The 22,023-nt window shown below is 45.9% G+C and overlaps 1 protein-coding gene across 1 annotated transcript; it reads right to left on the bottom strand.

Annotated features, from left to right (window-relative positions):
• Positions 1-539: 539 nt before the first annotated feature.
• Positions 540-21,099, bottom strand: HTR3B (5-hydroxytryptamine receptor 3B). Its single transcript, XM_050921505.1, has 9 exons — positions 21,051-21,099; positions 16,103-16,263; positions 10,606-10,650; positions 9,358-9,467; positions 8,466-8,635; positions 7,701-7,858; positions 2,203-2,413; positions 1,011-1,163; positions 540-871 (listed from the first exon to the last, which is right to left on the bottom strand). Exons 1-9 carry the CDS (start codon positions 21,097-21,099, stop codon positions 600-602), a joined length of 1,329 nt encoding a protein of 442 aa, XP_050777462.1. The 3' UTR covers positions 540-599.
• Between the last annotated feature and the right edge of the window lie 924 nt (positions 21,100-22,023).

Below are 22,023 nucleotides of genomic sequence, written 5' to 3'. Positions count from 1 at the left end.
GCGCCTCCTAGTTGAAATTAGGGGAGGTCAAGAGAGAGAGGTTATTCCCACTGGTGGAAGGGGCTGGGTGGGGGTGGTTCAAAACCTGTCTGATGTTCTTCATTTCCTTAATAGCAATGGAAGTATTTCATGGGCAATTGGAGCTAAGCACTAGCCCGGCAGTAACGAGCAGCGAGAGACAGCTGCAGGTAAAGGCTCTTTGTGGGGTTTCTGTTTTTTGTTTCTGCATGAATTTAGTTCTGGAGGAGGGTGCCAGAGAGATGATCCTGGAGACCAAGCACTCCACAGATCCACAGAGTCAGGAAGGCCGCCTGGAGTATGAGCTGGAAGGTGAGGGGGTTCGGTCCCGATGGGCCACGTGATCATTAGCAAAGGGTAAAGATTTTAGGCCCTGCTCTAGATTGGAAATGATGCCCTACATGGGGAAGGTCTTCTCCTCTCATCCCCAAGGGAGCCAGCTCGCCCCTCTGACCTGGATATGGAGCCCAAGAGACGGACACTCAGTAGCCCATTCCCTGCCCCTGTGAGCCCAGCCAGTCCCCACCAGCATTGAATGTATCTGCATCTCTGATGTTCACTTTGCTATGCCCCCGCTACCATTACTGGGCACTCCAGACCACCCACAGGGAGCAGAGTGTGACCGCATACACCCCCAGGGTCAGGATGTACACCCAGAACAGCAGTCTATCCAGCCTGTAGGACAGCGTGAGCCAGTTGACTTCTAGTCTGCTGGCCCAGTCTAGTGCACGGAGCTGGGAGCTGATCAGGAGGAGCTCTGCCAGGATCTTCTCCACTGGGGCCTTCCGGGTGCTCGTCACTTTCCAAGGCCCCTCTCTTTTCCCTTCCTCCTCTTTCCCATGCAACAAGGGGCCTGCAATGACAGCAAATCATGTTCAGTGAGGCAGCAGTTCAGGGAGCTGTATGTGCACAGAGTGTGCTGAAAACCCAGCCTTGCATGGTACCTGCAATGTCACCAGCTGCTTGCAGCCTGGGAGCCTGAGGTCTCTCACCGGGGCCGCCTCTGTCTAAGGCACTGCCCACCCAGCAGCCAGAGAAGAGCCTTTCCCGTACAGGGTCTTCCCCCAGATGAAGGAACTTGACTAGCAGGATAGACTTGGACAGGCTGAGAACCAAGAAGGCCATGCAAACCGTGAAGAACGCCCCTGAGGCAATGAGGGAGGAGAAAGGAACGTTACTGAGTGGGGCAGGCAACCAGGACACCAAACTGCAATGGCTGAAATAGTCTGTAAGGGTGTGTCTACACTGCAGTCATGGGGTGTGACTGCAGAGCATGTAGACATACCCAAGCTTGGTTTGATCTAGCTAGGGCAAAGCTAACTTGAGTAGCAACAGTCAGGAAACCATGGTGGCAACATGGGCTAGCCACTCAAGCATGTCCCTAGGGTCCTGGGTTGTGGGGCTAGCCTGTACTGCCACAACTTCACAGCTAGGTGAAAACTAGCTTAGGTACGTCTACACGTGTTGCAATTGCAGCTCCCGATTACAGTGCAGACATATCCTAAGGCTCTGTCCACACTGGGGCTTTGAAACCATTTTCAAATCCTCTTACCGCAGCCATGCAAGGTGTGCATCCACCGCGTTAAAAAAATTACTACCCTCCATAAACCTGGTTTCCACTAGCACAGTGGTTGAGAAATACAGATCCAGTCCACTCTGGGCTGAAAATCTGACACAACCATGCTGATGAGCGTCTAGCCGAGCCATGCAGGATGAGCGTTTGGGTGATGCCAGGAGGGTTTGCAGTGCACACAGGGTGTCAGCGGCACTGTAGTTCTTTTCCCAGAGATTCCTTTGTCAGAGGATGCACACGTCAAATCAGGGTTAGGAACAGGTGCTTTAAAGAAGAAGAATGGTACTGGCACCCAAGGGAGACCCCACCTGGTCAGAGTAAGACACCTAGTCAGCAGGGAAGAGCTGGATGAATGTCCGTCAACATTTCCCTGCAGTGAGAATGATTAGACCGTGGAACTTTAGATTAGACCAAGGCAGATGACCCATTACTGCCCAAGTCTGCCCATTTTAATGCTAGTCTGGAGAATGAATCTGGGCTGGATAGAATAAACTCATGAATCTTCACCATCTCTGACCTCTAGTGTTTGCAGATTTACATGCTCCCTTAGAAGAGAGGCCCTACCATAACAGCACAGCCCGTCCAAGATGCCCTGGCCAGACCCAGCTCACCAATGAGGGGAGTGCTGACCACAGTGCCCGGTAGCTTGTCTGACATGTTGACTTTGAAGACAGTATAGCCAACCAGCACGCTGGTCTTGAAAGTTATCCTGGTGCCACAGTTGGGTGGCAGGTAGAAGCTGGCCAGGTCAATGACCATCAGGAACAGGCTGGGGATCAGCAAACTGACCACATATAGCAGAGGGCGTCTTCGGATAACAACCTGTGGTGGAGAAGAGAAGTCAGCGCTAATTCGAAGTGTGACCTAAAAACAATGGGGCTTTGGATTTTTAGCATCTTTTAAGATGCAGAGACCTGTTGCGTAAGAGCACTGAGAGATGTGGGGGCTCCTCCATGCCATTCACCTAAGTGGTGCAGGGTGGGCTAGGAGGGAGGGATTGTTCCATTGGCCAAAGATAGATGTGACCAAAACTTTTTTGAATTCACAACCAGCTTGAATTTTCTCCCCACAAACCTGGAATGTTTTTGAGGATGGCAAGAGTTTGGGGAACTCTTATTCATATATCTCTCCACATGATCCCTTTGCCTCTGGGCTTTGCAGATGCAGACAGAAGCAGACATCCCCAAACACCAAGAGTGGTTGGTTTTGTCATATTCGTGATCCAAGTAATGAGACAAACCCACCTGCTGCCTCCCTGCCTTTCATCTTGGGGGAAGCTGTGCAAACCTTCATGCTGCAAAACCTGTAGCCATGAGAATTCACCTAGTCTGGGCTTCAGATGGGGAAACACAATCAGTTGTATTTCATGCAACAGTTTTTAGGGCCCTGCAAACCTTTAACAATAACTTGAAGCCAAACATTCTGCGCTCTGTAACTGGGTTCTTCATGAGATTTCTAGCTGGTGGAATGATAAGTTCTGGGACCAGTGAACTTTTCCAAATCTCTCCACATTGTGGATAGAACCCAACTTGTTGGGTTTGGTTTAAGTCTGACCATTGCCAAAGTGGATCGGAAGGAACCTGAAACTTTTAAATCAAAACCCCCGGGTGTCAAAGCATGTGATGAGAAAATGATTCCCATTAAAAAACTGTTGCAAGACAGAGAACAGTTTTTAGCGAGACTCAGTTGCACTCAGAGCGTCCGTATGAAAATCATGAGGAAAGAAATTAAGCCTAGGTAGTCCATTCCCCCACCTCCGCGTCTGAGTGCGTTGAGCAGTACTGATCTCATTGCATCTCGGATGTCTCTTTCTGGCCATCCTGACTGTGGTGCTCTTGAAGAGCAAAGCATTGGCCCAGTGGGTCATGTTGCCATGTGGAGGTCACAGTCTGGATCTCACCCTTTCCGGCAGGGTGAAGGAGAAGGGGAAGCCTTGCATGAGTTCCATGAGAGAAGCAACTGTAATTGGCTGGGGTCCTGCACCCAGGTTCACCCATAGCACAATACAACAGACTTCTACCAAGCTCATTTGGTAGCCAGATACCAGGGCAGACTTAGCTAGTCAGTGGAGCCCCCAGCCAGATGTGGGACGTGTTGTGGCTGCATCCTGTGTGCTACCTGATCCAAGGCTCAGAGCAGGAGCCGGGTGGTACATAAACCCCAGTTCTTCTCACTGAGCCACCAGGAGTCAGCTGGGGTTACATCCTCCTGGCTAGGCCGGTAGGACCCACGCTGAGCTGGCCTCAGCTGGGAGTCACTCTCTGCAGATCTTACACCAGCCAAATCCCATCCTCTCTAATAGGCTAAGAAGCTGATGCCTTTAAATGCTCCAGCAAAGGGAGGAAAGCACTTTAGTTTCAGTTGTGTTCTCCATTAGACACCCTTCAGGTGTTAGCAATATTATGCCACAATTTCATTATCCATTAAAGCCAGGTAATAATAAGTACACAAAGGTATTTGCAGCCCATTGATGTTAATGAAGGAGATCAATCTCATTCCGAGCATGTACAGCAGCCGCACATTGGAGATGGAATATTACCCAAGGTTAGGCATGAATTGTCTCCTTGATAGCAGACCCCACCAGCAGTTAATTTTGCATGACTATCTTTATGGCACAGATGGAGTTTGACACCCAGACACAGGTTTGCCACTAAGTTTGCTACATTCTCTCCCCGCAGCTCTGTGATTTCTCTTGCAGATGGGAAGGTTGCAATTTTCTCCTCTCACCTGGGCTACCAGGGCAGTAAGGAGCCAAAGGTGACTCTGGCTGGAAAGCTGGTCAGGTAGCGCAGGGCTGATTTGTGCTTCTTTTCAGATCAGACCTGCTCAGTGCCCAGGGTCAATGTGCAGTGGACTCCTGTGTGAGTGATTCTGGGCACAACTCCCTTCGCCTGCTCTTGGGGGGATGGGAGGGCAATACCCAGGGTGCCCCTACCTGTCAGTGCAGTGCTGCCCATCAATCTGCAGATTCCCAGGGCATACCCCTGAATCTCAGTGTCATAGTAGTCCACATATTTTCCTGCTGTCCAGGACCCCAGTGTGTTTCAGCTCGAGCCCAGGCTCAGAGGAATGTGTCCTGCTGTGGCTGCTGGAATGGGTCCCAGGCTCAAAACTGACATCCTTGTCATGACAATTGTCTTCACGTGGGGTCCCCCTGCTGAAAGCAGCCCTAGCTTCCAAACATTGCCTGAGCCTTGCGACATGCCCGGCACATCCCTGGGGCAAGTGCCAAGGTGATGGCTTTGCTGGGACCGAATAAGGCAGCAGTCAGTCTGTACTGTAGGTACAGGGGCAGGAAAGAGGGGTGCTGTGGTGGGGACTGCTTACGTAGAGGGGATATGCAAGTAATTGTGTAACTTAAGAACAGATGGCTCAGCGGTAACTCAGTGTAACATTCACCCTGCCAGGACAGCGCTGGATTTCCACGGGGCAAGCCACACTCCAGGATCTCAGCACCAGTGACAGAGTCTGAGCCACCAGAGAGGCTACCACTGCTCAAGGCTACTGCCTGCTCCCCCACAGTCCCAGGTACAGTACTAGGGGCACTGGAGGAAAGATGCTAATGATTTTTTGCAGAAATGTAAATATATAAAAAATGTTAAATTCCTCCTGGAACATTTTCAGTTTTTCAACAAAAAAAAAACTTGGAACCAGAAACTGAAATGCTTTGGGATTTGAATTAAAAAAACTGAAACCTTATTCCTGAAAATGGTTCGTTTTTATGAAAACCTGGAAGATTTTAATAGTTGAAATGTTCCATGTTTTCTAAAAGTTTGAAAAAAGCCACTTTCTATCAAAAATCATTTTTTTACAAGAAAAACTGGCAGTTTCCTAGTTACAAGGACAGTCTGGGGTGTCCCCTGACTGGCAGGCAGGTCTTCCAAGGCACTGAACAGTCGAGTAAGGGGTTTCTGTGAGTGCATTAAGGTCAGCCATATTGGACCTGATTCTCCTCTCGGAGACACTTGGGTAAATTGCAAGTGACTCCACTGAAGTCAGATAAAATACCTCCCAGACCAAACCTTGGCCCTAAACTCAGTCACTGTTCGTAGGATCCTTGTGCGAGGTCTGATAAACCACCAGGTTACTGCTTTTCCTCTGTGTTCCCCCGGGTGTATGAAAGGCAGGGAGAGACGCTGAGCTTGTGGTGCTTAGCAAGGGGGACCTGCTGGGAAACTGGGGAGGGCGGGTCAGCAGTTGGGGAGCTGTCCAGCCTGCTGCCTGGGGCCCAGGGTGTCTGATAAGTTTCTGAGAGGCCTTGGGGTTCTCGAAGCCCCGAGTGTTGAGTTTGCTGCTTCCACCCAATGGGTTGTGTTTCACCTGAGTGCCAGATCCGCAGCCCACCCTGCAGTTGCTTCTCTTTGTGTTTTTCCCTTTAAATGCTCTTCATTATTTGCTCTGGCATTAATAATGTTTGCAGGCTGCTATCTTCAAAATTAATGAGGTGTTTAACTCTTAGTCAAGAAGCTCATCAAAACAAAAACACATTTTCGTCCTCTAGCAAGCGATGTGGACAAATTAGCTGCTTCCCCTCCACACTCCAGCCTTCTCCAGCAAGGAGACGGGAGCCAGAGGCTGTCTGCTCAGTGCTGCTGCTTGGAACGTAGGTATAGCTGCCAGTCGATTTCATGAGCGATGTAAGTGTCTGTGCTGGTGTGACGGAGGGATGTCTGGGGCAGAGCACCTGCAGCAGCCCTGTTCAGTGTCCACACTGGCCACTCTATCTGTGTACTACACAGTTACCACCTTAGCATCTGGAGCCCTAAGTCTGTGTGTATAGGCGTGACAATCCGCAGGCCTGGAAGCAGGGTCTGCTGGCTCCTGGGCGGCTGCTGTGTCCACATGGCCACTCAACAGCTCTGGCAAAGGAGGGAACAGCAGCCTATGCACTCTACAGGTTCAAACATCCTGGCTGTCCCACCCACGGAGGTCCTGGCTGGAGGAGTCTACGGAGTGCCCTGACTGGCTTAGGCATTCTATTTAAGGGACAGGGGAATCACCTGGAGACTGTCTGTGCAGTCCTGATACCATGACTTGCACCTAGTTCCTGACTCCAGCCCTGCCCCCGGCCCTGCTTCTAGTCTTGGTTCCTGGTCCCTTCTGTTCTGCTCCTAACTTTGCACCTTGCCAACCCTACTTTGGCTGACCTGTTGGCCCTGGGCCAGTATGGTTCATTGACCTCTACTCTGACCAGCCCCTGTGGCGTGACGTGGTACAGAGTGCTGCTTCTAGTCTTGACCCTCTAGACCGGGGTAGTCAGTTATTCTTTGTCAAGGTCCAAATTTGTTGGTCATGGTATAGTCAAGGTCCGGAATTGAGAGAAACATTTTGATGATGAGAGAAACAATAATGATGATGATAATAAGTAAATAAAAAGATTTTGCGGTCCGTTCAAAAGCATGTGAACTTGAACTACATTCTTGATTTCACTCAGACCTATGCCCCCTTGGCTGGGGATCCTGGCAGTAGGTCACCGTATGGTAGCCATTGCTGTACCGGGATCAGGTGCTAGCTCAGAGCTATACCTCAACATTGGTCTAAATTTCACTTTCTCTTCACTGGAGTGTTCGAGGACCAGGTCTGAGCTCCTCTTTTCAGGCTGCATCTGTTACTTTTCTGTCTGGGAGTTCTCCCTGCCCTGCCCGATGGACAGGGAGCCTGAATGAATGTGAATGTTGACTTGCTTTGGAGGTTCATCTCCAAGAGCCCTGCCTCTTGCGTTGGACCATGTGGGATCCAACCAGAAATGTTCCCAGCATCCAGCTGGTTGTGCCCCTCTTGTCTACCTCATCCCCAGTGCTGGTACTGGGGAATTTTACAGAATGACTTGCTTTCTCCCTTGCTAACACCCTCATCTTGACTTGTCCTCCATGTTGCAGCTGCCCACTTGCCAGTGGATCACAACCCATCGATAGCTGGGAATTGCAGCATGTCGCGGGTTAGTGAGAACGTGAAGCACAGCAGAGCCCATGTGCTCGTGATGGATTCAAAGACTCTGAATTCCAGCACAACTCACTGAGTGGAAAAGAAGAAAAGGAGGGAAAGTGGAAGGTGCCAAATGGAAAGATGTCCATGCATTAGAGGCAAAGGAGAAATAGCTGATACCTACGTTAAATTGAATCTGGGCGAAGCGTCCAGTCTCCATGTGCAGAACCCGGGGATGTGAGGGCACAGAGAGCAGCTCCCACTCACCATCATCCAGAAACAACATCTTGTTGTTCTTAATGTTCTCCCGGCTTCTCCAGAAGGCGAGGTCCACATCCTCCACTGAGAATGACACAAACAAAGGGCTGTGACTCAGGGGAAGGGAGTCCTGTGGACGTGGGATGGTTTCACCCCATTTCTTCCACGAGCTGCCAGTGGCCACAGGGCTGGGAAAAGAGCTTCACTGGCCTTCTCTATGGCCCCTGCAAATGGTATGAGCCCCATCAGCTCAGGGACTGAACTGCTCCTTTATGCAGTATGGACACTGCCTATACTGACTGGAGCCTAGGAGACCCATTCCCATATCCCTCGATTGGCTTTTCTGTCTCTCCATGCCGTGGGATCTTGACTGTGGCCATTATAGACGCAGTTGGTCACTTTTCAGCCTGGGTGATCTCTAAGGGAGCCAGTGTAAAGGCAGAGTCAGACTTACAAAGTCCAGCGTGAGATGGAACTGGCTACCTTGATGCTATAGAGCTCGCCTGCTGACTTATGAAATGCCTGGCATTGATGCTGGCACCAGACCAACATCACATTCCAAAGGGAGCACTCAGTGGGGCACCTACCCTGGGCAGCCCTGAGCTAGGTCCTGCAACACATGCTAGTCATGTTCCTCTTCACACTCCCCAGCTGAGCATCCCAAACCTAGGGTGAGTCCTGTCATGCTCACCTGTGTGCAGGATGCTGCTGAAGGTCAAGCTGCAGTTCTGGGTGTCGAAGGGAAAGGCGTACGCCTCCAAGCTGCAGGCGGACACCACCTGCATGGGCTTGTAGTTCTTGATCATCCCAGCAGCATTCACGTAAACGTAGGGGAGATCAGGGGACCTGCTGACATCCACACTGTATAGAACAGGAGGGTTTGTTTCACAGGGATGGTTGGGGGAAAGAGACCCGACTAGTTAATTGCACAGGATACAGGCAGTGAGGTTTTTTTTGAATGTCCAAGCAGAGTGGCAGAAGCTCAGGATTCCAAGCTCTCATGTGACACTACAGGTGTAAGGGTGGTCCAGCAGCCAGGGCATTAGCCTGGGACTTAGTAGACCCTGGGTTCAATTCCGTGCTCACCCTGTGTGACCTATGGAAGTTTCTCTACCCCTCAGTTTTCCATCTGTAGAATGGACATAAAAGCAGCGACCTGCCTCTTTCCCACAGGTACTGTGAGGCTGAAGCCATTAAGATGGTGAGGTCCCCAGGCAGTACAATTGTGGGGACCAGGTTAAGTATCAGACAGAGAGTGCCTGTGGCACTCAATTTACAAGGCTCAGAAGGATGAAGCACCAAGCAGACCCTGCTGTGTTTGGAATCTCTTGCTCCACAGAAGCTAAGTGTCTCACACCTGCGACTTACTGTTAATCCATCCCCTGAAAAGTCTTTAAACAGCTAGTCCAGAGCCATTAGAAACAAAGATTTTTTTCTTCTTCCCCCCTACTTCTCCCCCAGATGGAGCCTTTTTGTTCTTGCTGTGGGCAGAGGCAGAGCTTGCAGTGATCAGCCAACAAGAAACCCTGAACCCACCCCAACCTACTGGCGTGCAGTAAAACTCTGACCCAGTCCAGACTCACAATTCGTTGATGACGATATCTGGAGACCAGAGGGTGCTGAGTGGCAGGGAAATCTCCCTGATCCCATCATAGCGGCTGGAATTCCAGGTGAGAAACTCATCCTTCCACATCTGTGGGAGGGAGAATGGAGTGTGACTGCCCGGGTGGTTTCCCGTATTGTGACTTGGCAAGGCCGGTTAACCGAGGTGCCACAGTGAGTTTGAACCATTGACTTCATGATTTAGGGGATGGTAGGTACAGAAAATATCCCTGCATTGGGAATGTGATAATTGCTTTATCCCCTGTGCTAATGGCCAAGAAACAGCGACTCAGATAGCAGTGAGTCCTACTCTGCTTCCTGCAGGATAGATTTTTAGGGGTGCGTAAAATGGATATTCTCATCAGAACACAGCTGCTTTACCTGTCACCAGGAGTCTGTATAATTAGTGCTGATGCAGGCACTCCTTTCAGCTCCACTATCCCCATCTCATTCACCCTGGCCAGGCTGGCTCAGAAAATGCATTTCTCAGAGTCTGCAGTCTCTGAGACTTGCCTGTGTCCAGAGTAGGTTGAAATGTGAAAAGGACTTTTTTTTCTTTTTTGCGGGGGGAAGGTGTCAAAATTTTGAAATAAAAAAATGCTAAGTGACATTTTAAAATATTTTCAGTAGCACTACATGTGTATGTTTGGTTCATCTACCCTATCTGATGCTTTTGAGGATGGTGGAGAATCCGTTTAAAACACCTGACTGATTTTTTTTTCTTCAATTCAACATGGGAAGGAAAGAAGGGAATTGGTGTGGGAGATAGACCCCACTGCAGGTGAATGTGCCCTGGCCCCCGGAAGATATCCCCCAAGATGTTGTCAAATAATATCAAAGGAATACATTTTGAGAAGATCACAGTCAGATATTCCACAAAGGGAAGAGGCTAAACCTATCACATTAATCATTATGAATGATTCTTTTTCAGTTTTTTCAGAAATCAAAGTTGTTACTGGGACACTAAAAGTATCAACTCCAACACACACATGCAAGACTCCAAACTTCTTTCCCTTAAACCCACCCAGATGGGTACAATAAGAAGATGAAATTTAGCACTAAGATACAGCACTTCTATTGGTGGAGGTGCACTCTGCATTGATCATTACAATATTAACTGAGTCAGAAAGCAAACAACCTAAAGTAATGTATAATAAATGCTACAGAGCAATTAAGGTCTCTCTCTGCTTCAGCATCACATGTAGTTAGAGAAGAAAATATTCATTTACCTGCTGAAACCAAATGCTTGTTTTTAGCTTTTGATTCTGTGTATCCTGTAGAGGGGAAAACAAAATCAAATGTTTAACAAATTACATAACTGACTCAATGGATCGTAAAGCATCATGACAACTTAAAAATCACTCTACTCTCAGAAAGGGTAGGCTCTGTTGTACCCATTGGTGTTACACATAACATCTAAGGTTGCTCTAGATGAAAGAAATTAGATAAGTATTATTCATTATTTCTTTAGTGTGATGTTTTGTACATTTTGCCCATTGGGAGTCATTGGGGTTTTGTGCCCTAATCCATTAGGTGCTTTGAAAATCTCTCCCACTCTTTGTATATCATCAATTTAAAAAATGTTCTGTCTATAATCAGGTAGACCTTGCAATCACCTGTTCCCAGCTGTAATATCTGTGACAGGGACAGTCCCATTGGCTTTTCCAGGATTTCTCACTGTTGTAAGCGATGTGTCTGGTAACAGCTGTTGGCAAGAATGGGACCTGAGCTAGTGAGCTTCTCCAGTGCTTTGCATGAGGCTTTCATGCAGTAAAATGGGATAGAAGATCATTTATGAAATAGGAATAGGCTAATAACCCTTTAAATAGCTTGTGAGCCCTCCAGCGGTGCTCAGTGTGTTCTGTGTTTGAGCAGCCATTGAAACCAGCCCTGTGTATACAAGTTTGTGTATATTTAGTAAACACCTTTCTTTTGGACTCAGTTGTGCTCCTGTGATTCCTTCATATTATTTTCATTGTGTGAAGAGCTAAAGAAACAACAGAAATTGTGATTGTAAAATCACCAGGCCTGCCAGGGGGAGCTCATGGAAGACTTTCAGCTCATTTTTTTTTTAAACTGACTAGATTACAATTTGATCGCATCCCTTTACATTTCTCTCTGCTAAAACCAGGCCATAGAGAAGGATTCTGAGGTTTGTTTGGCCATCACCTCACTTCATGCCCGCCTGCGGCTCCCATCTGTGCAATCCTCACTACAGTAAATTATCTTTGATAAAATAGTATTTGGCTGCACTTGACACTCTAAATGAATCATCAGTCTCTCTCTTGCACCCTAATTAGTTACCGTGACATTAATCAGGCTGCTAAGTATAATACCATATTCTCAGCAAATCCAGGGCTAAAAATATGAGGCTGAGCTTGTATTTGTAATCAGGATATTCATAATTTTTCAAAGGGAGTTGTCTCAGCTGCTACAGGCAGCCGCTTGTGTTAAATCTTTGTGTGTGTGGATTTTCTTGCTCATAAAACAGAAGTGTGACCTCAAGCTAGGTGTATTTTTTATGACATATAGCAATTCCCTGCCTTTGTAATGATTCAGCATATTTTATTTTTCCTCTCTGGCTCTATTGTTTGTACTGTGGTAGAACGCAGAGACACCTAAATACATGCTTAAGTTTAGGAATGTGAGCAGTGCTGCTTCATTACTTGCATGCTTCAAGTTGGGCACGTGCATAATTGTTTGTAGGATCAAGGTCTTATTAATTCTTGAGGCAAAAGGTTTTCTCAAATTACTAGTATCTTGGAATGGACCAAAAGCACAAGTTGAAGAAAGAAGCCTCCTTTGGAATACAGGAGATCAAATTTCTCCCAAAAGAGATGGAAGAAAGACACTAGTTGTTAATGAAGTGTGACTCCCATCTTGATGGAATGAGAGAGACTAGCAAGAATGCTTTGGGTTTGCTGCGGACTCGGAGCTTGGAATTTGTATATCTGTGCCATCTTGAAAGTGGATTAAGCTCATTTCCCTGGAAAAAGTGGTTTAGGAAATCATTGGAGATGAAAAAGAAACTGTAACATGCTTTCCAGAATCCTTGGATCGTCGCACAAAAGGATGCATTGAGAAGAAATGAGTCAGCCCTATTCAGACACTTTTGCACAAAATGTGGATGACCTGTTTCTATGATGTCCTCTAGGGGGAGGCCTGCATCAGCATCTGAGACAGGACTTGGTTCATGCATGTAAAAGAAAAAAATCATTTAAACCTTTTGTTTGGCCATTTGGCTAAGTTCCTTTGTAAGGGCTGAGTATCTAATATGTCCTCTCCTGGGGGACTATAATCTGCCTGTTGGAAGGATGAATTCAGTGATCTAACGGGTTTTTTTCCCCACACAGTGAACATCTATGATCCTATGAACATGTGTGATCTGTAAAAGGTGAATTCCAGTTTAGATGACCTTAGCCTAGGGGGAGCAGGCTGCCGTTTGGCTCATCTGATAAAGTTGCCTATTATGACCCATAGTAATAGTCTTATGCAGGATGGATGTCAGGCCAGTTTCAAATTTGGACAAGGGACGGACTCAGCTAATGGTTAGTCAGCATGAGAGATTTGCTCCCACAGTTATTTTGACTTAGAGATATTGATTTTGTTGCAGAGAGCAACATTTAAAGCACCTTCAACCCTCATTAATCCTTTTTGATTACATCTTAAATCAAAATGATCAACTGCTGGATCATAGGCCCACAAAATAGGGGAGCAACTGGACAATGCCATCCTTTTCTGAGTCCACTCCTTCCATCACCCTTGCTAATGCTTATAGTTCTTGAGCATGCCTTCGCTGTCTGCCATGATAGTGCCACCACCTTTGCCTATTCCTTTTGTTCTTACCATAAAAAGCTGTTTGTTGATGGCTCTCCTACACTTACTGCTAAATACTCCATTTGGCCCTGACAGATATCCCAGTGTTAGAGGGGCCCGAGGTGAGCAAGGAGGAAAAAAGACATCTAAGGCTAAAACTTGAATCTTTTTGTCAAGTGAAACAAGAAGTTTCTCAATGCCAGCTGGCTGGCATAATTGGTTCTCTCGTGGTATTATTCACAGCTCTTCCCTCTTTCTTTTTCAGCTACCTTCCATCTTGCTTGTTAAAAGCAAAGGATATTTTCGAGAATTGGAATTCATTAGTCTTCCTAACAGAGGGAGACTACTTAGACTTAAATTGGTGGTTAGCAAATATACAGATAATTCCCACACATTCTTATTTATCGTCTCCAGTTCGGCAGACTATAGAAACAGATGCCTGAGCGTCTGTCTGGGAGGCTCTAGTCAATGGAGTGGAATACAAAGGTATCTGGGATTCGGAATTGACGAAACTCAATATAAACAAATTGGAACTCTTCTCCGTTGACTAGATTATCTCCCTAATCAGATTTCCCCAAGGTACTCATAATAACTTGATATTCTCAGACAAGACTAGTCTTTTATGTACATGAAACAGGAGGCAAAAGATCACAATAGAAGTCAGAGGCAGTGATGAAGATGGAGTGAGAGCTCTTCACACAAAACAATGGTTGCTGAACAGTTCGTCTATTACTACATGCACCTGCTGAAGTCTCTACTGCATCAAGCCCTTTAAAGCCTACAGCTTCTTGATGACATTGGCTCTGGAGCCAAGTTTCTGATTAGATTTATCTGATACCATGAATACCGATATTTTGAACATGCATTTGTTATAGCCAAAAAAGTAGAGAAGACCCTGGTTAAATATACTGCTCTCCTCCTGGTCTGGTGTAATCACTTCACCCAAACCCCGCTAGCTGGCATCTAATGGAGTGAAGATGATGAATTCAGAAAGTGAAAACTTTGCCTGCATGCTATATAATTCACCACTTCCTACTGTGTACAAAAGATAACGAGGGACTCAGTACAGTTAAGATGGATAAAAGCAAAACCCTACTAGAGCTGCTGTTAGAGCCTCTTCCTTTTAGTTACTGTAACAAAAAAGGCATTTTCCAACTCTGCTCTCTCCCATTTTCTTCTTGTACAAGGATGATGGAAGGTCCAAGGCAGGAGGAAGCAGATTCTGATGTGCTAGACACATCTAGAAAATGAGTGTGCCTCACTCCCTTGATCTACACCCAACATTTGGATCTTTACATCCTCTGAAATGCAATCTCGGAGCACTAGCAAGGAATTAAACAGCTGCAATATAAGAGGTAATTACAGTGCTTGTAGTTATTAATTCATGTAGCATATTTCATATAATTAATACTGTGCCCACACTTTGCCTGTGTTAATACACTTGCCTGCTCCTCAAACACATTTCAGCAGCTTCCAGAATATCAAAGTGGCTCAGGTAGTCTGAGGAAGCAGTTTGACTGCACAGAGCTTCTGACTGTGCTTAAACAGATACTGCCAAAATTAAAATTCATATTCTAATATTTCCCCAGATCAGTGATATTAAGAACATTTTTAGCTTGTTAAAAAGGAAAGAATTCTATAAGTCAAATTTAAATCACACTGGCTATTTTTGTTGTTTCTTTTACTACTTGTGTTTCATTCTGGATGGATGGTGTCATTGGGTTGCTCAATTTTAATTTGCTTATAGTCAAGTTTCTTCCAGGGATATTGCAGGAAATTGTCACATGTGTAACAACTCCATTCACAATGAACCAGTCCATACGTGTTCCATAACAGGGAACGTGGTGCAATTATTTCCCTTGTGCTCTGCTTCTGAAATACCAGGGGGTGATATGCTGTGACTATTGAGTTTGATCCCTGCAATGGTATTAATAGTACCCGAGGAATATTTACTCATAAGATCAATAGACCCTGAAATACCAACGGAAGCAAGTGATTCAATGACTTTCACATCCTATCCCAGTAACAGACAAGCGTTGGGATTCTCTGATCTGGTCTGGCAGCGGAGGTTTCTTAACGGAAAAGGCATAGAGCATCTGTTGCTCACTGACTGGCACTGGGCACTTATATGTAACACACACAGCACATTAGGGCTCATTCTATCCATTCATTTCCCCTCTTTCCAAATTCCCTATAACTTGGGCCTTAAGTTTCTGAACTCTCCCCCATCTGTATCTGTTCATCATTTTCTGATATCCCAACACACCAAATTTTCTCCAAAAGCACCAAAGCCCTTAAGCCAATGTTTATTACATGGTAGCCCGTCTGCTCTGAGCTCTTGGTTAAAATGTCCCTTCCTGGTTCTCTTAACTTAGCACAAAGCTGTTTGAATGTGGGTTTCCAGAACTGCAAGGGAAGCTTTAAAACTGGGATTTTCAGTGTAGCTTAAGGGAGTTAACACTCAAATCCCATTCATCTTGGATGCTGGACTCCTTTAGGCTGTTTGGTAAATCCTAGGCCTCAATCCCTCAAAGCTGTTCTCATTGAAACTGATCAAAATAGAGGATTTACAAAAGTCTGTCTGTTTGTCCAACCTTTTGCAAAACAACCTATTGTTAAAAAATATTTCTTCACTGAACTGAGTTGTCAAGGATTATTTATACTTATTCTCAGTCTAATTTAAATCAACTGGGTCACTTTAAAAACTTCTTTCTAGCATTTTGAAATCCGAAAGTCTTATTTAAAAGGAGCAGGAGCAAAGTGGTTTGTCAATAAACAGACAGCTCCTTCTGCTGAAAAGCATCACACACAACCACTGGCATCCATTCAACTCCAGTCTCCAACTAGCAGATTCTACTGTATTATGAACAGCAGGACATTGGTTGTAAATGAGCTTGAGATTCTGTTTACCACATCCAGCACTGCATGGACAAAGAGGTCAAGGTAAACGGTAGTGGCCTTTGACCAGTTTCTGACAGGTCTCACTCCCTTGCTGTAATTCAGTAGAAGGTGCCTGGTCAGACGATGCAAAGTAGAATTTCTGGGCCGATGAGCATCTGTGGTCGAGCTTCCTGAAAAACAAATGAATTTGTGTAATTAGACCTGGCAGGTAGAAGAGGAAAAGTTGTTGTTGCTGAGGCTCGGTTTATTTTTGTATGGGCTGATTCATTGGGAATGGGGGGGAATCCAGCTTGTGTCCTGCGACAGGATTCCATGGTTCTTTGAGCGATACAGGCGGAGGTAAAGGAGAAATGAAGACCAGAAATTGGAAGTGACACATTTCTGAGTGTTCCCTCTGAAATGCAAAACGATATTTCGCTCACGAGCTTCGCCAGACCTTGGGGAGCACAGCCTCACCAACTCATTGGGCTGAAGTAAATTGCCAATGCACGTGAATGAAATCTAATCTGCAGTGTCCTGCGCATGCAGTTGCCTGAGCACTCAGTGCTTCTGATGGCTGTTTTGATGAGCTGCTGAAGGTACGAGAGATCCAGCAGGAAACTGTAAATGAGATCTCCTTTCCCTGCACACCAGGCCTGCTAATACCCGTTCCTTTATGAAGCATGTGGTGTCACTAGCCGCCAGAGGCAGCAATTTCTATGATTTGTCAATGTCCCTGAGAACAAAATGCTAGAGACTATGCTGTAGGTGCCCTGGCATGAGTCGTGGAATAGTCACCTTTGATTTCATCAGAGCTGTAAGCCAAATGAGCATTTCGTTCTCTAGCTATGCTCTCAGGAGCAGCCTTGCCTGTTCAGCACCCCGGCAGGGCCCTTCCCCCAGCAGAAACTGTAATTTAAATAAGATCCCAGCTGAGACCCCCTTTACCGTGGTTCCTGCCAACTCAGCCAGGGGATAGGTCTCCCAGCTGAGACTAACTCCCTGCAGCTCCTACTGGTTCAGGTCAGGAGGTGACAGCTCCCACCTGAGTCCCTTTCAGTACCATTCCTAGTGGTGCAGTCCAAGGGATGTTCCCTTTGGGCTCAGCAAGTAGAGATGGTGCATTTTGACCATAAGGATCTCCTTTTGATTCTGGGCTTTAGAATGCCCGTGCAATGCGCACAGTTGCCTGATGAGGGACCCCACTTTTTGATTAAGTCAGTGCCAGCATTTAGACCCTGGAGATAAAATTATGCTAAATATTACCTACTGTGAACTGGGATCCCTTCTCCCCTGGCCAGCAGAACCTGTAATGCAACCAGAACATGCACTGATACATTCTGGGATACAGTGGGCCAGATTCTCAGCAGGTTTAAATTGGTGTAGCTCTGCTGCAGTCAACAGGGGTTCGCCAATTGACATCTGGTAAGAATCTGGTCCAGCCCATTTCAATGTGGGGGGTCTTCTATGCAATCTCCCATTGCTTGTCTTTACTTCTATCCAGCTGATGAAGACTAGACGTAGCTCCTTGCAGTCTTCACCAACCCTTTTCCCAGTGCTTGCTCGAGGGGGTACTGGACAGTGACATGAACAGAGTATTCCCTCCAGGAGCTGATATTGCTTCTCACAGAGGCCCAGAGAATAAGATAGCCCCAGGGGCTGAGTTCTTCCAGCTGGAGATACTGTCATCAGCTGCCCAGCCTTGGGAGGGAGCTTAGAAATTGCCAGACCAGAGCAGACTCATCCATCTAATCCAGCATCCAGTTTCCAACAATGCTTCAGAGGAAGGTAAGGGTTAGGTAGATGTGTGATCACCTGCCCTCTGTGAAAGTCCTATCCTTATCCCTAATAATTAGAGATTGGATCAAACCCTGCAGTATGAGATTTTATCTCCCATCCAATATGCTTTGTTAGTATAAATTATTCTAACTCTGGATATTCTTGTTATCCACCAAATAGTCTAATCTCTCTTTGAATCTTACTACATTCTTTGCTTCCATAACATCATGAGGCAATGAGTTCCACAGTCTAATTACACAGCAAGTGGGGAAAAAATATGATTTTATCCATTTTGAAGCAGAGAAAGCAACTTCAGAACTTCCCCTCTCCCCCACCCTGCCCCGTTTAATCTTTCAGAAAACAGACCCAATAAGAAGGTTGGGTGTTTATTTAGATATATAAATTACAAAACAATTGCACTTTTGTTATGAAAGCAAATTGGCCAGAGGAGGATTAATTACGGCAGAGACAGATTCAGAATGTAAGTGACCATTAATTAACTCTAAATTAATCCTCTGAGAGCTAATGTGACATTCACATGAGCGTTAGACCAATGCCAGGTCTGCACTGTCTCAACAGGCACAGAAAGAATCCATCAAGAATGGCTCAACAAGGGTTTTCCCTGTGACTTCTCAGGGCATAGTAATATAATGTAATAATACACACTGCTTATGATCATTAGGAAGGGTCACCTGGAAATGGAACATGTTTATATCATTCTGGGTGGCGAGTGGGGATGGATGTGAATGGAAACAGGCCGGAAATAAGCCTGTTTTCTATTCCATACCACCACCTGTGGATACTTCAGTTAATCAGTGTTGTCTGTGTGTGTATCATGCTTTTTGGCCCAGATCCACAAGGTATTTAGGCTCCTAACTTCCATTTAAATCAATTTAGCACAGCTTGCAGTTGCACACAATATTCTGGGGGAGGCTAATCTCAATGTGATGCTGCATACAGCAGGATGTAGCATAGATTCTGATGGGGTGGGGAGGCAGCTGAGCTCTCTCATGCAGATCAGGACATTCCTACAAGGTGCACAGCCCTGATCAAGGAAATCACATGCTTAAGTCTCATTGATTTCCAGGCCAAAGGGGCAGATTCTTAAAGGTGCTTACGTGCCTAACATCCATTAATTTCAATTGGTGTAGGAGGCCTATATATCTTTTAAAATTTGGCCCAAAGTCCTCAGCAACTTGCAGAATTGAACTCATCAGGAATGAGTAAGCGTGCAGTGCTTGCTCTCCATATGAATTTGGGGAATGACACACATGCACACCTTTTTCATTGCCCTGTCTTAGGTTAGCTCTCTCTGGACCACACAACAATAGGTGGCTGTTAATGTCTGTCTGAATGGGATGTGATTTCCATGAAATTACGGTCCCCATCTTCATCAACCCTGCACAAGTTCGTCATATTTAGTGAGCACAATGCATGCCGTAGGTCTTGCTGCATAATTTCACAACCACGATGATCAGCCCCTGGAAACATCTGGATACTGCCAAATCCTCAAACCAACACAAAAATACCGCGCAGACAAGGAGCAGAAGAATTAGTGAAATACAAGACCTACTCTGACAACAGCCGCCAAAGCACCCTCCCTGAGCGCACACAGATTGCATTGGTTTTCAGGTGACCCCCGATAACAAAATCAAGAAGGAAGAAAACTCTGTGCGACTGGTGAAAAGCACAGTCTGATCCATGCAGATACACAAGGAATTTCTGTAGATTTCTGCCACAGCCATGAAGGGAGGAAACTGAGTCAACCTTTCTCCTGCCACAGAGGCAGGAAAAGTCACGTTCTGTAGAATTCTTCCAGACCGTAAATAGATTCTGAAACCTGTGCTGCCTCTTCTCGACCCTACAGGCCAGTGCCTCTCACTGCAAGGACCTATCTTCTGGCTTCATAGAGCATTGAGAACCTGGGTTTGAGCTTCATTTCTGTCATGCTTTCGTTGTGTGACCTTGGGCGAGTCACTTCATCTCTTTTGGGCCTCTGTTTCCCCACTGTAAAATGGAGCTAATGATACTTGCCTTGTATCTCTCCATCTGCCTGTCAATATTATGCTTATAGCTATGTTATCTCAGTTCATGGGGCGTTTGTAAAGTGATTTGAGATCCTCAGAGGGGCGGTTATTAGTTGTTCTCTCTCTCTCTCTCTCTAATAAGAAATGCACTGTGTATAAATTGTAAACTCAAAGGGAACCTGCCCAACCTCAGAAGGCAAAATCTCTCTGCAGGTTCCATGGGGAAAGATCTACTTGATGGAGTTAATGACAGTGCTAAAAATGATCAATTGTAGGATGTCAAGGTTCTAAGACTCTGCACCCACAGTCACCATTGTGGCAATGAATGAATGTGATGCCACTGGCCTGCATTCCAACCCTAATTATGGAAACATTATGGACTGAAACTGAAGTGAGTCCCATTTACAGCCCTGCATGGAGGTGGGATTCCAGCACAATCGGGATTCCTGACCTTAGCAAAGTCTCCCGTTCAACCGTCAGAAGAAATATTAAAACCAAAATGAAACTCGTGTCTTATTTACAAAGAGATCTAAAAGAAGCGGCTGCTTTGTGCAAAGGCTTGGTCCAACCCTGTGGGAAACTGATGATAAATAGTTTAAAAAAACATGGGGACTTTTCAGCAAAATGAATATCATTAAAAGTGAGATGTTAAAATTCAGGGAAAACAGACAAGACCCATACAAACCTCCCAGCCTGAAAAACTGGTGATGAACTTTACATAGAAAATAAGGTACCAACCCACTACATTTTTGGACCCTTTCTTTTCTCTGTTACATACTGTAGACAGTTGCTGCTACATGCATCACAAGAGACTTCTCTGCATCTTTACCATGCACGTCCTAGCACACTGTAGATCTCTGAGACTTTGGTAGCTTACCCCTTGAAAGCACTGGCATTTTCTAGACTCCTAGTCACATGAACGCTCACAAATATCTTGCTCATCTTAATTATATCACAAAATTGGACCAGCCAGAGAGGAAGCAGCACCATCGGGTCACCTATTCATTGCATGCTGTCAGGATTCACACAAGATGATCCCCTATAGTATATATTCTAGTCTAATTGTATAGGTAGGGAGTACATTATGTGTGTGTGGTGTGTGTACACACACACACATAAATACAGTGTTTGCAGGCATGGGTTACACAATTGGTTTTAGCAAATAAACTTACCTGAGACTAAGAGATTAAGGAGGAAGAGGGGCATGAAAACAGCTGCCATCTCATCATCTGGCTTTGTCCAGCGCTCCCACCATTAGAGGCTTTCGTAAGTGAAGGTTAACAGTGTCTCTCTATTGGGCTCCGTTCACCACTACAACTTCATTCTCTCTAAAACATCCAACAGGGGCTGAGGTGAACACAGCCACTACCTGAACGTTTCTGGGCTCTCTGCTAGCTCTGAAATACCCCAGCCCCTTCCGATTTGGAATCAGATTATAGGCAGCATTTTAATTTCATTGACATTCTAGCGCTAAGTGAATAATGGAATCCGAGGCTGGTCCCCAGGAGAGGAAATACCGTGCTAATATGATTTCCTTTAGTGCTCTTACCTGAGGCTGTGCTGTCGCTGATTTACAGCATGCTAATTCCATTAACAATTGAGGCCCAAAAAGCTGCTTTAAATCAAACTTGTGCAGCGGCATCTTCAACATTTGACAATAGTTACTGCACTCTTGAATTACCCTGGATAATGGAAACCTGCTATTGTTTAATGAAGAACAATCGCTAACAGTGCGGGGGGGGGGGGGTGGAATCCTGTCTGCTTTTTGTCTTCCCTGACTCTTAAATTAAAAGATGGATTACACTGTGATTAATGGGAGTGCTGGGGTAGGGAGTTATTTGGCACATTTCAGAAGGGGAACGGAACACTCCTTGGCAGCAGGATTATTTCAAAGGCTGTTCAGGTCTCTTCTGAATTGTCATCTGCAAATGAAAAGGGGATTAAGTAGCATGAATGCACTTATTCTCTGTCCAGGTTTATGGTAGAAAAGGGCCTGGATCCAAATGCCCCTTTAACTTTGCAGCTTGGGCCCATTGCTGGGGTTTATGCTGCTGGTTAAATCAAGGAAAGAACACTGTCCAGGCAGCTGCAGTGTCTCTGATGATGGTGACAACCCAAATGGAAGTCGAGCTTCTAGTTCTGGTA

This window comes from Gopherus flavomarginatus, chromosome 13 (genome assembly GCF_025201925.1).
Source record: "Gopherus flavomarginatus isolate rGopFla2 chromosome 13, rGopFla2.mat.asm, whole genome shotgun sequence".
In the NCBI taxonomy this organism is placed as follows: domain Eukaryota; kingdom Metazoa; phylum Chordata; order Testudines; family Testudinidae; genus Gopherus; species Gopherus flavomarginatus.
Note: the sequence above shows the minus strand (reverse complement) of the source record. Positions and strands in the feature narration are given on the sequence as shown.